The sequence below is a fragment of the Vitis riparia genome, chromosome 8 (genome assembly GCF_004353265.1).
Source record: "Vitis riparia cultivar Riparia Gloire de Montpellier isolate 1030 chromosome 8, EGFV_Vit.rip_1.0, whole genome shotgun sequence".
Classification (NCBI taxonomy): domain Eukaryota; kingdom Viridiplantae; phylum Streptophyta; class Magnoliopsida; order Vitales; family Vitaceae; genus Vitis; species Vitis riparia.
In genome coordinates, this window is record NC_048438.1 from 16976241 (window position 1) to 16989918 (window position 13678).

The 13678-nt window shown below is 38.6% G+C and overlaps 2 protein-coding genes across 6 annotated transcripts; one reads left to right on the forward strand and one right to left on the reverse strand.

Moving 5' to 3' along the window:
- Positions 1 to 16: 16 nt before the first annotated feature.
- Positions 17 to 9535, forward strand: LOC117920441 (serine/arginine-rich splicing factor 4-like). 5 transcript variants are annotated; one of them, XR_004652246.1, is made up of 3 exons: positions 17 to 190; positions 1431 to 3623; positions 9454 to 9535. XR_004652246.1 is itself a non-coding variant. In XM_034837976.1 (2 exons), the coding sequence occupies exon 2, from the start codon at positions 1431 to 1433 to the stop codon at positions 3486 to 3488; it is 2058 nt and encodes a 685-aa protein (XP_034693867.1). In that variant the 5' UTR covers positions 17 to 196; the 3' UTR covers positions 3489 to 3714. The 5 variants fall into 5 exon arrangements, 2 of the variants coding, with proteins under 2 accessions (XP_034693867.1, XP_034693865.1); XR_004652248.1 differs by lacking the exon at positions 9454 to 9535 and adding an exon at positions 7202 to 7343; XR_004652247.1 differs by lacking the exon at positions 9454 to 9535 and adding an exon at positions 6728 to 7147.
- Positions 9536 to 9946: 411 nt separating this feature from the next.
- Positions 9947 to 11214, reverse strand: LOC117920442. The gene is made up of 2 exons (XM_034837977.1): positions 10867 to 11214; positions 9947 to 10765 (listed from the first exon to the last, which is right to left on the reverse strand). Exon 2 carries the CDS (start codon positions 10706 to 10708, stop codon positions 10346 to 10348), a length of 363 nt encoding a protein of 120 aa, XP_034693868.1. The 5' UTR covers positions 10709 to 10765; positions 10867 to 11214; the 3' UTR covers positions 9947 to 10345.
- Positions 11215 to 13678: the final 2464 nt, after the last annotated feature.

Genomic DNA, 13678 nt, shown 5'->3' on the forward strand with positions numbered 1-13678 from the left:
TAAGCAGTTCCCGCTTTCTTCAGGGCTACGCTGACGCGAGAGCGCACTGGATTCCGTACCATCAATTCCAGATTCTTCCTTCAATTCGATTAAAGTCTCCAATTCAGCTCAATCGAGTTATTAGGGTTTCTGATGAGCTTGTTCTTTTGCTGAATTACCCGCCTTTGCTTGTCAACAAAACCCAGAAAAGGTGAAGGTAACGAAATTCCGAATCTTATGTTTACCCTTGTTTCGTTTCGCGCTCTATTCAGTCCCAAACAGCGACAAATCGCATGATTCCCAAAGCATTAGCTTCTTTTCCTTTTATTTTCGTTTCATTTTTCTCGGCAACCAAACCGAGTATTTGAACGCGAGCCTTTCACGGGTTTTGGGATTATTGATTTTATACCTGTTGAAATTTGAAAGCTAACCCGTGTATTTTGAACCAGCGATTTGTATTTTAAGTTCACGATGCACTCGTTGGGTTTTAGGTTTTGTTTGAAATCACCATTTAATCTAGTGATTCTTTGCACGGTCTTCCCAGGACTACATTTCTTTGGAATTTAACGTTTGTTGTCTTTGTGGTTTATAAGCTGTGAACTTTAAGCTTATTGGCACAATGGTGCCAATCGTGGTCTGTTGGCATATGTATAGACTGGTGTTAAAAGACTGGCTTGTATCTTCTATAGTTTAATCCATATTCGTGCAATTAGTTCATTGGTGATTTTTAGGTTAAGATATTCTATTTGCAGCTTTTCATATTCCCTCGATTACTTCATTTATATTGCAAGGCTCACATCTTATGGTTCATGCCTTGCCCCATCTTATGGTTTTTGGGACATTAAATTGAATTATCTGGCAGATATCTGAAGGGAAAAACGCAAACCTGAGAGTGATGAAACTCGACAGCACCTTTTTAATTTTATTTCAGTGAGCACCTCGGTCTTGAATTATATCAATTTGATGAGTCGTGAAAAGCTTCTTTATTTAACAAAATCCTAACAGAATAGCTAAGGAATGAACCTAGCTACTAACGGAATAGTTGAGTTGGACGCATAAATTTAACTTATCATCTATGTGACTGAACTAATTCAATCTAGGCTCCATTTGACGAGGTTTTCTTTTTTGGGGGTTTTTTTTTATGTCCTCCTGGATGAGAGGTTTATTATTAGTTATGTTGGAACTGTCGATCTTTGAATCATTAGAGTGATATAAGATGAATTATGTATGTAGTCAATATGTTTTTCTTTCCCATTTTGATGTGCCATAGAATTTGATGGTAATGAATATGAATTTTCTTCTGCTGTGGCACAAGTGCACTGGAAATTTTTTAAAAGCATATTCTAGATCTATCTTTTCCTAAAACCAGGCATTGTCTTAGTTGTATATTTGTGTTTGATGGTATGTTTGGTTTTTCCTATCTCTTGAAAGGTAATTTTCACTTTCTGCAGATGTCTTTGTATCTTGGTAATCTATCATCTCACATTCGCAGAGATGATCTTGAACGTGTTTTCTGGAGGTTTGGGCGATGTAATATACAGTTGAAAGATGGATATGGCTTTGCAGTCTATGACTTCCCTTCTAATGCGGACAAAGCTATGAGAGCAATGCGAGGAAAGAACATTTGCGGGGAGCGAATATCTCTAACATGGTCGAATAAACAGCCTAGAGGTTTTCAAAGAGGTGCAAGATCATATGAGCTGCAACGTGGAAGGACTTCTAACAGAAAATTGGGTTCTAAAAGTCAACGAGGTTATAAAGTGGGTGTTAAAAAACTAGATAGGGATGGATATAGGTCTGATGCTGTTGAGATGCTTGATGAAGAGAGAAGCTACAATCAAGACAATATCAAAGATTATGGAGAAGAAAATCATCATAATGCTGGTGAAAATTTGTCGTATGAAGGTGGTAGCATAGAGCCTGATGCAGTGGACAATGATAGATGGGGTCAGCATGTTGGCAACCTGTCAAATGGCAATGGGCTTGAAAATGGAATGGAATTTGACAGGTATGAACCTTATCATGGTGAGGACAGGAGCAATGAAGATGACAATATTCAGATGACCTATTCTGGTGGCTCTCCTACTCTTAGAAGCACTCAAGAGAAAACAGGGAGAGAGCAGATTGGTGATGCAATTTTGCTCCCATCTAACATTCCAAAACCCCAACTGGCATGCTATCATTGTGGCAGACCAGGTCACAAAATGCGGAACTGTCTGCAAGGAAGTGCTTCTCAGAAGAAGTTCTCCAGGTTTGATCTTAAACGAAATGATGAAATCAATCTTAGAGGTAGTGGTGGAGGTGAGCTGCCAAGGACTGGTTCCAAGCCCCATGAAAAGGGTCAGTCAGGTAGTAGAGATACTATATCATTGAGGTGGCATACAAATGATAGGAAGGCATCTGGTTCAGGAAAATATCGAAGGTTGATAAGGAGTGGAAGTTCTGCTGCAAGAAAGGAAAGTCATAGGGCTCAGGGAAAGGAGTATGGAGGAAAGAAGCAAAGCAGGATGGAAACAGGAACTCCAAAAAGACATATCAAGAAAGCACGAACTTCAGTTTCACCTCCTATGCCTTCCGATTATACCACATCCAGATCATGTTCTCATTCAAAATCCTTGAAATCTATACCAGGGTGTAGTTCTCCTTCTAGATCAAGATCGGTTTCTTCGAAACATTTTCTGTCTTCTATTCCAAAATCCAGTTCAACATCACGGAATTCTAGGTCTGGATGTGCTAAGTCCAGGAGGTCAAGTTCTCCTACATCCCTGTCTTTGTCTGTCTCACTTGGTAAGCCTTTGCTATCCTCTCCAAATAAGGTGGAGAGGAAGCTGAATGGCTCTTCTGTTGATGTCACTAATCCTGAGTCCAAGGAGGTTTTGGCTGGGCAGGGACAACGGGTAGAAGGTGATGCAGGGTCAGAGAATTCTAAACAAGAAAATACAATGGCGGCAGTGGAAAATGAAAATGCAGTGTCATTCATCAAAATGGAAGATGATATGAACAAAAATCAACCTCAGCAGAGGGATGATCACGGAAACTGCATCCCATTGACATCAAATGAACTGAAAAATCCATGCACTGAGAAAGGTGCTTTTACTCCTACAATTTTGTCTCCTGAGAGTCTGAGAGAAACTGCAGAACTTCAAAATTCTGGTGCCTGGATGATGCAACATCTGTTAGCACCAACCAAGAAGCCTGATTCAGAAGCTATGGCTGGTTCCTTTGCTGGTAATTCAACATGCATATCCTCGGAGGAGGTTTTCAAGATTCTGAAATACTATGGCCTGGAACACTCAGAAGACAATAAAATGCATTTACCTGTAGAGGATTACTTTGGTTCTGCTCGCCTGTGGCCTTGGGAGATCATTTATTACAGGAGGCTGAAAAAGGGTCCTATTTCCACTGAGAACTATGCTAGGCGGATTGCCCAGAATAGAGAATTTGGTATTGTTGATAAGTATATCAGAAGCAGCAGTGGCTGGGGAGAATTGGTTCAAGACAACGTTTGAGTGGTTTTATCAGTAGATGTGTTTTGGTTCTTGTAGAACCCAAGCATGTTTGAATTCCTTTTGCTTGTTAGACTGCTTTTCTTGAACATCACATGAAAGTTCTCTAGCAGAGCTCTCAGGATGAAGCTTTTACAGGTAAATTCACAAAATATGTTCAATTTTTTAATCTTTAATGCAACTAAATTGCTGGAGTCTCTATAGCCTCAATGAAATTTTGTTTGGTAAAGAATGTTTTTTATGCTTTAAAGAGGAGACAGTATGCTGGGTATTGGTTTTAGTTCCTTTGGAATGATAATGAATTTGTGAAAACAATTAGGTGTTGATCTAATGTGGCTCTTTGAATCTGCCAAATAAGTCAAAAAAGGAAAAGGAAAAAGTAAAAATCTTTGTTGTTGTTGTGATGCATACTGCACACAGCATTCTTTATCATTATGGCTGTCAAGCACCCTGACTCTCATGCTCCTGGGATTATGCATCAAGTGTTGCTTTTTAACATTGTGAAACCCTCATAATGTGATCATTTTTTGAGACTTCATAACGTTGTGAAACCTTCATAATGTAATCTTTTAAAACTTCATCGTATTCTCCATATGTCATTGCTTCGTTGAATGTTCCTCCTCCGAAGCTCTTGTTTCTGGATCTTGCCAGAATATATCTTACTTGATGCAACGTTGCCATAAGAACATGATACATACAGTTTCCCTGATCTTGACTGAAGAGAACATGTTTCAAACCTGATTGTAGCTTTATAACTTCTTCATGACAAGAAGAAATTATTTTCAACTTCATTATTTGGCTAAAGCTATATTGTGACATAAATTTCTGACATTGTATGTCATGATGGGTTGCTGGAAATCATATTATGTTTTGCACCATGCTGTATGCATCTTGAAACCTTTTTCTTATTTCATTATCTGCTTACAGTAATTGAGTGGAGGAGCCTATTATTCTCCTCCAGATCCGGTTAGAAACAAGAATGGAATGATTTTCCCCTTAGGGAAATATAGAATTTCTGATCAGTTTTTTTCTTTTTTGGATGGTCAAATAATAAGATTTTATAAGCAAGCACTAAAGAAATTGCATATCAAATGCACAACCAAAAAGGAGATAGCACAAAAAACAACTCCCTCTCTTAGAGAGAACCCAACCAATCAACAAAATCAATTAAAGACATTGAACTTTTATATACATACAACTTCACCCACAAGAAGAGATTTCTAAGAAAAGAGCTTTTCCTCATTAACAAATGACCTATAAGACCTTTCTTTCCATATTGTCTAAAAAATGCACAAACTTGCTAAACCTACTTACGTCTTCTTTCCTAAAGGATCCATGTCATTCTAACAGTCTCTCTAATTGTGATAGATAGATAGTGCCCAAGAAACACCAACCAAAGAGGAGCAATTGCTAAAGGACCCTTGTTCTGGCACAATCAAGGAGGATGTGATCAATGAATTCTTGATTCACTTTACCAAAGAAAACATCTATTGACCAACGACCACCTTCACCTTTGAAATTGATCTAGATTTAATACCCTTCTCCAACTAGCTTCCCATATAAAGAAAATGCTTTAGATCGAGTGTATGGATTCAAAATTACACCCATTGGAAAAGGAATTGAATTCCTCAATTCCAAGGCAACATATAGAAACTTAACAAAAATGTGTCATTTCTTGAATCCATCCACACCACCTCATCCTCCTGTCTTTATTCACCAACATTCCTTGTAATCTAGAGAAGAATTGTTCTATGTTGTCCAATTTTCAATCATTCAAATGTCTAGAGAAGCAAAAATTTCAATGATCTCTCTAACCTTACTGGTCCCATAAATCCATCACCTATGCCTCTGGTTAGGCTAAAACATATAAAGAAGGGAAAGAAACACACAAAGGCTTGTTTTTACACCACCTATCCTTCTAAAACTTCACATTCCTTTCAATTCCTCCTAAAAAAATAGGTTCTACCATTAAAAGTGTCTTAATCATTTCTAATAGTTTTCCATAATCCATCCTCATACCCATCTCTCACTTTGCAAGATCACCACCCTCCTTCTTCCCTATATCTACTAGTTATAACTTGTTTCTAGATACATCCCCCTTCATATGTGTATTGCCAACTCCACTTTAGAAGAGCCTCATTAAGTGAATAATGGCATCTAACACCTAAGCCCTCCTTACACTTATCCAAGCAGATGGTCAACCTCTTTAGTAAATGGCCTTTTCTTTATAGCCCCACCTTCTTAGAGAAAATCTTTTTGAATCTTCTCAAGTTTCAATATGACTTTCCTTGGAATATTAAGCAAAGAGAAAATATATGGGCAAATTGGATAATGTACTTTGGATCAAAGTAAGCCTTCCCCTCTTTAGATGAATATTGTCTTTTCCACATAGACAACTTTTTGCGAAATTACTTTTCCGCTCCATCCCAAACTACCATTGATATGAAGGGAGCATCCAATAAAAGGCTTTAGGTAAGTAGATGAAAGCTCACCTTCCCTACACCCAATTCATAGTTTCTCCTGCACATTATCCGCCCCTCCAATTGGAATCAACTCACTATTTTCTAAGTTAATTTTCAAACCCAAGATGGCCTCAAACCACATGAACAACCACACAATGAGACCTTTGAAAGGTCCATCCTCATCCTTGTGTATGAACCTACTAGGGTGCTAATGAGTGTGATTGAAAGGACGATGGGGAATCTCTGAGGTCCATCCTGGTCCTTATAAATTTTTGGACTATGTTTGGTTTGGGCTGTAAGTATGTCTTCAAGAGACATGTTAAAGAGCTACCTTGTATGGGGGCTCCTCTATTTAATGGGAACTTCAGTGGTGCAGGTTTTGATCCATCAGTGAAGTTGACAAGATTGTCAAAAGGGTTTTCTGGAACTAGAAGGTGGTTTGTTTTAGATTGACTTAAACCAGATATGCCAAAGTATTGAAGTTGGCACATTTGTGTGGATGTGATGAACTATGAAATTTCAAGAATGAAATGAAGTATTAGCTGGCATTATTAAGTTGGGACATGAAAGCTGGTGGTTTGTCATTGCAAAAGTGTTTTCAAACTGTTTTCTTTTAATCTACTATTTGAATGAATCTTTTTAACAACAGAGTTTAGGATGTGAAGCATTGTTTTAATGTTTTAAAAATTAGGCATAGATCACTAGCTGCATAGAACTTGGGATTGATTGAAAGCAGTGGGATTGTTCTCGATTTAATTTTTTATTTTTCTTGCTATTAAGCTTGGATTGTTAACCTCTGATTGGATATCGAGAGTCAAGTGGGGAGGGAGATGGTTTGTTGTACTCTGAAGGTCAACATATGGTAATGGTTTTTGTTTTTTAACCTAATGTAATGAGTGAGGATGTTTCTGTATATGTTGTTTGAGTGTAGACTCTTCTTTTGTCCTTACATTTGCTAATGAAAATTAGCAAATTAGGCATGGATCACATGGCTACATAAATCTTAGGATGAAAAGCAGCAGCAGACTATTTTAGACAGAATATTGTATGAGTTTTCTTAAGCATGAATTGTTACAATCTGGAATGGGTGTTGAGAGTCAATGAGGGGGTTTGTCCTATCCTAAAAGTCATCACATAGTGACGATTTATGTTGTTTAACCTATGTAATTAATGGGGGTGCTTTCGTATTATGCACCTTTTGAATGGAGACTCTTCTTTTGTTCTCACACTTACTAGTTAAATGTCTTGTGTCAGATATTCTGATTGAGAAAGCGATGCCCCAATTTGTGGTTTTTATGTTTCATGGTTTTTTCATTTAACGATAACTTGGTGAAATTCCTTTTGTTGGAAGCTTTACAGGTTGGTTGAATAGAAATATAACATGATTTGTCTTTCTTTTCATCCTCCCAAATTACCAGCATTTATTTGATATGCTTTGTTTTGTCCCTCTTCTGTTATATTGTCTGGTCAATGCTGAAAGTCTGGGGCTTCCAAGCATGAATTTACAGATTCAAGCTTTGAGAGTAGCCACTTCATGCAAAAGAAAAAAAATGCTGGAAATTAGGACAATATTCAATTCATCGCCCTAGAACCACTTGGCTGGATCTGCACTCTGTAATGGCTTTTGGTCTTTGATTTTGTCGTTTTTTCTTTTTCACATTCCCATATCTTGAAGATTGTTAGTTCCTCTTGTTCCATTTGCTACTTTACTCCAATAGGATATGAATTGTATGCCTTGCGAAGTGAGTATTCAACTTGGGGTTCTGTTACTGGGTCTCTGTTTCACTTGGTTCCTCAAATTCTTTTTTCTATTTTCCTCAGACCTTGAGCATTCACATCTAATGGATAATCTCATCTGAAATTAGTTTGATTTTCTGAGCTCAAGTAGATACACTGACTAAATGATTGCACACCTCCACTGTTCCAATTTATGAGGCTCTCGCCAAAGAGACATGTTGTGTCAACACAACTCTCCCGCTCCTAATCATCTGGTCCTTAAAAACCAAAAATTAAAATAATTTAAAAAAGGAAGAAACTTTTGGTCAATTCCCTAGTGTCGGTATCTTTCAAACATGATATGTAACACATATATGCATGCATGACGCGTGTATGCACCCAGAGGGTAAAAGAGAGTGCCAATAGTACATTAGTGTGTGACCCATTTTGATGCCATTTATAGAGCGCCATGGCATGGATCATAGATCGACTGCACTTTATAATTGAAAGGTGATGATGATAGGTACAAAGTATTTGAATGTTGAATGCTGTGTGAATATATGAATAGGTATTATCCATATTTGGGGAAGAAGGGATAATGGATGTCATCAGATTCTGAGAGTGCTATTTATTCTGTAATTATCTTGGACTTAGATCTTCCATTGCTGAGAGAATTTAATGGCTTCATTTTTATCTTTAGAGCTTTTTAGCAAAGGTTCCGTGTACCAGCAGTCTGCATCTAAGCTATTGCATGAGAACATGATGGACCCATATCCTTGAATGGAAAATTAGTTGACAACATATCCATTTTTTTCCAGGTATTTACTATTCAAAGTGTTTGTAACTAGGGAGATAACAAATGAAATATGTAAGAGGGTCAAAAGAACTGTTGATCCTTGTTCCCAAGTTGGTAACCATCAGATGAAGGTGGATTTAATTCACTAATGTTCCTCCTCCCAAAACCGACCCCCAGCAAGGCCCACAGCCACAAATAGTGGTTTTCAGTTCTTGCCCCACGTTAATAGCGTGGAACCGTTTCCCCCTTTTCCCTTGAGCAGTCAGCATGGGCTGCGTCATTCTCCTGGGTTCTTAGGTTTAGTTTGCTTCAACAATACACTGTTACTATAGCAATTTTCAGACAACATAAGTTGGAACACCTGGACCATTCTTTCCCCCTATTAACCTTTTTATTTTTATGTTTCTTGAAAAAAAAATTTTGCGGATTCTTGGCCTTCAAGTGGGAATGGTGGTGGGCTTTTTTTTAATTCCCTATGCTTTTGAATGCAAAATTTCAAAGGCTAGTAGTAATGAGAGTGAGAGAGAGTGGTAGGTGCATGTGTGTGAGTTAAGGAATGGGGTTGGAAAGAAGGAAAAAGAGTAAAAACAGAATTGAATATGAGAACATGGAGAGGTAGAGGTGAGGTTGCCCAAATAGAGAATGGCAACAGAAGATGGCATTTAGTGACGAGAGAGTGAAAGAAAGGCAAAGATGGGAAGAAGATGAAGAAGAGGGCCAAAGGTGGAATTAAATTTGTATTTATCATCTGACGTAATACCCTCATTATTCTCAACTGTCTCAATTACTCTTTCATTTATTTGTTTTTAATGGTTTCTCAATCTAAAATACACCCTTTTTTTCAATGCTCGAACTACCCAACCCCTATCCCTTCCCTTCCTCCTTTATTTTCCTTCATTACCCTTCCTTTTCTTTCTATCCCAGCTTCAATACTGCTTTCCATCTTAATATTTTTGTACAACATCTCACCCCAAAATATTTCCTTGTTTTTTAGGTGTGTACTACTCCATTGAAGGCGCCTTTTCATTGACAACTTCTCAAGCCCACTACATAACTTAGCTTTTCTTTCGTAGGAGTTCCATGGCCATCTGAATTTCGAGTTGGCTTGGCTTGGCTTCCCTTCCTTGTTGGTGGGTGTGTATCATTTGGTTTGGTCCATTGGTTCAAGTGGTCAAGTTGATTCTTTGCCCCATACGTTCAGGGTAGTGGGCCCGAAGTCAACTCCTCGCATTCTTCTCACAAACTCAGTTTTTTTCCCATGTTGTTCCCCTTAAAAAAAGCTGCTTTCTAGGACACACAATATACTTTCTTCCCCCCACCCTTTTTTTTTGGCCTAATGTCACTGGTTTTCCATTTTTTTTTTCTTGGGTATCAATGAGGGTAATTTGGGGACCATGTGTTTCATATATTTTAATTATTAGCAGTTTGACCACTGGTTGTAAGGTCTAATGTGGCATGATGTGAAGGGCAAGAGCGAGCAACGGAAATGGAAAATGAAAAGCAGAAGCTACCCAACAATTTGATAAGAAAATTTGGGCAGTTGCAGTTAGCCCCGTTTACATTGACTGAAGAGGGAGGAAAGGAGAATGAACCCCAGGGGGAGCAGGAACATCAACGCTGCCACTATACCGATATTACCCATATTCTATGGTTAAAAATAAAGCAGAAACCCATTAAGATAAAAAGAGGTAGTGCTATTTGCGCTCCACCTTTTTTTATGCATGGTTTTTTAATTTCCATGCGGTTAAAGTGGAGCGCCAATAGCACTGCCTAGTACTAAATGAAAAGAGAGGAAAAAAGGGGAAAAAAAGGAAGAAAGAAAAAAAACTGACTGACTGTAACATGAGTCCTAGGAAGTGCAGCATAATCAGAAGAAGCTTTCTGCTCTAACCCTTCTTTGTCTTCTTGGTGGTGCTGGTGGCGGTGGAGCTGGTGGTCGTGGCGTTGTTGTTATCATGGAGGAAATCAAGCAAAACAGTGCTCTTGCATTTGGGACATTTGGGGTCATCCTCTGAAAGCATCACATACATGAGGCAGCGTGGGCACCCCACCAGCACCATGGATGTGGCTTCCGGGCTGTTTGAGTATCGGAGAGTCTCGTCCTGGTTGAGCTCCGACGACACGCACGAGCTTGGCGGTGATGTCGGTGACAACGTCACCGATCGGCTCGGTGATTCGGCGTGGCGGTTGGCCCTTGGCGGCGATAGGTTCAGCTTCAAGTCGAGTTTCGGACCGTTCCTGCGGCTCATCCTTGTGGCGTCTCCCAAGTACCTCTTGCCTGTACTGTTAGAATAATAAATCCCCACCTGTCCCAAAGAAATACATAGTTGAAATAACAATTGAATTATACTGAAATAGGGTTGATCTTGTAATAAAGAAGATTTGATAGGATTGTGATCACATGTACCTTGAGGCAGAGGGTGCCTTTCCCAACCAAAAGGGAGAGCAGGAGGAGGAGGGGAAGTAAGAGTAGGAGTAGAACGAAAAGGGTCTTGTAATTGAATATGAGCGGATGAAGAGAGGAAGTGGTATGAATGGAAGAGATGAACAGTGAGAGCGACTAGCCGGGCTAGCCTTGTGCTGAGGACTATACTATGGGCACCACCGGTAGCTCCTGCAGCACCAGCATGGCCTTGTTGGTGGTGGTTTTGAAGCTGCAAGGGCATTATATAAGGGGGAAATTGAAGGGAGAGAGATGGGTTTTCTTTAAAGCTTAATTTAATTAGAGGGAGAGGTGGAGGGTATAGAGAGAGAGAGAGAGAGAGAGAGAGAGTGTGAGAATTGAATTGAAGAATTGGTAGGGGAGGAGTGTAAATTGAGGTGTAAATTGGGGAGCAGGAAATGTATTAATTGTTGGAAAAAATCCCAAGAAGTATGCAGAAGGAGGAAAATTGCAGTAAATATTTCAATTACAAAGTGCAGGAGGTCTTCATTCATTGCTTAAAGAGTCGGTGTTTAAGTGTTTGTGAGAACAATACAAACTCAGCAAAACCCCAACAGCTTTTAAAGCTAAACCCATTTTAAAAATCCCAACACCAACCCAAAAATAATAACATTCAATACTCTCTCCCTCCCCCTCTCTCTCTTTCTCTCTCTCTCATTACCTCTGTATCAATTGTTTTCAACATGAAAATAGGGTGCTACTGCTCTCCTTCAGACACCTTCAGAAATTAAAGGCCGTCGATTCTCGTCCAGGAGAATAGTGTCTTCCATGTCCATGCTTGCATCCTCCACAGTCCCCCCCTTTTCTATAAAGACAAATTTAAAACAATTCATTTTCATGAAAGTTATAAGCGTCGAGTTTCAAAACTTTTAGAAGCCTATGATCCAAGAGAAAAAGTGACTGTTTTTGATGAAAGTTTGGGATATATGTAATGATTTATAGCATAAATTCTGAATTTTTAATTGAACTACAAAGCAGATGCTGATCAGCTTTTCTGAGGCTGCTCTTCAAAATGGCTTTTTAAGTTATAATCAGGTACTGGTAGACCCCAACTCTCTATGTTCGGCTTTCTCGCAAGATGGGCACTTGATTCTAGACACTAGGCAAGATAAAATCGTGCTACTCGGTTTCTATGTGGTGTTCAACTTAATGTTCTCCTAGACTCCTCTCAACTCTAGAAAAGGGGATATATATGTGCATTATAATTCTACATCATACTAGCATCCCAAAATAAATTGCATTAAATAAGAATATAAATGCTAAAATATCTTACAAAAAAGGAACAAGATGTTGGGCACTTCAATGTTCAGACCTATTTCTTATCTTGACAGCTTATTCCGTATACATTAAGCTAGTATTAATAAAAATGTCAACTATACCTTACTCTTTCATCGCTCCCCTGAATAATATTTTTTCGTTTGAAAAAACTGAAAGCTTTATAGCAATGTCAAAAGTCGATGCCTAACCAGGCTTTGAATGTAATTAAAACCCTTTTACTGTGCTTACTGCTTTCCTTAGGTTGCAGTAGGAGGGATTTTGGCGTGTGATTTGGGGTAGACGTCGAATCTCTCTATCGACCTCCATTTTCTGTTGAAAAAGGAATTGATCAAGGGGGAGCTTGCAGGCCTCTTGCGCATTTCAAGCTCATAAGAGGGTTGATTTCATGGATTCTCTCAATTGTGAGGAGTCAGTGCATTAATGCTAGTATCAATGTCGCAACCCCCATTCCCATAATACTATCAAATATATTTACAATTTGTTTATGAAGACTGAAGAATCTAGCGAAAGATTAAACCCTAAAATAGTTGAGTTGATACATGACACACCAGATATGGATGGAGTCCATGTGATGAAGATTAGTTGACCATGCTTTAAATGATAATGTAACCTCGCTACATCTAAGCAATCCAATTTCCTTAATAAACCACCTCTCATCACATGGGACGGTGAAGGCATGATGAAATCATCCAAAACAAAACACAAGCTAAAAAACAGCTTCAATCAATCTTTTTCATTCTGTTTATAGCACCTGAGCAGTCTGAACTTCCAGTCTATGATCCCACCTCTCTCTTGGCTATGGCTGATATAAAAGACACCTAGTCTTTAGTCTTTAGCTTCTCTTCATTCTCTTAGGTCTATTTATGTTGTTAAACTGGTCTAGCTGCCCATTTATTTTATGAATGGGGTCCTCTTGATTAAGTCTATCAGAAAGGCAGAATTAAGCTTTCTAGTGTATAGCAAAACAACTGTTTTAGTTGCCAAACTTCATTACTCATAGGGCCCGGCCCTATTTATTGAACCTTTTGACCTCCAAACAAGTGAGATATTAATATTGCCCTTTTAAGAACCTAAAAGATACGCTGAAGGCCTAGAATATTAAAATCTCTTTACAATTACCCACCAAAGAATTAATTTAAACTACATATATAATACACATCAACTCTAGCCAAGTTAGCTCAAGAAATGAGTTTCCTCCTCCTGGGAAAACCTTTTTGTCTATGTCAAATCTTTGCTGAACTCACTTTGGTAATTTGAATTTTTAAACAAGGGTTTTGGGAGAGAGGAGCCCTTATTGGTAAAACAATTTTTCTTGCAACCAAGCAGCTCCTTCAAGTTTTGAGTAAGGAAAAATAGAATTGATGAATGATCCGGTCAATACAATATATCATAAACTGATTTCAGTTAATGGGGTGTTAAGTTTGGGGTCTTTAATGAGGTCACCCAGGCCCATAAAGGCAAAATCTCTCTGTTCATTTCAACTCTTCTTGGTCTTGGA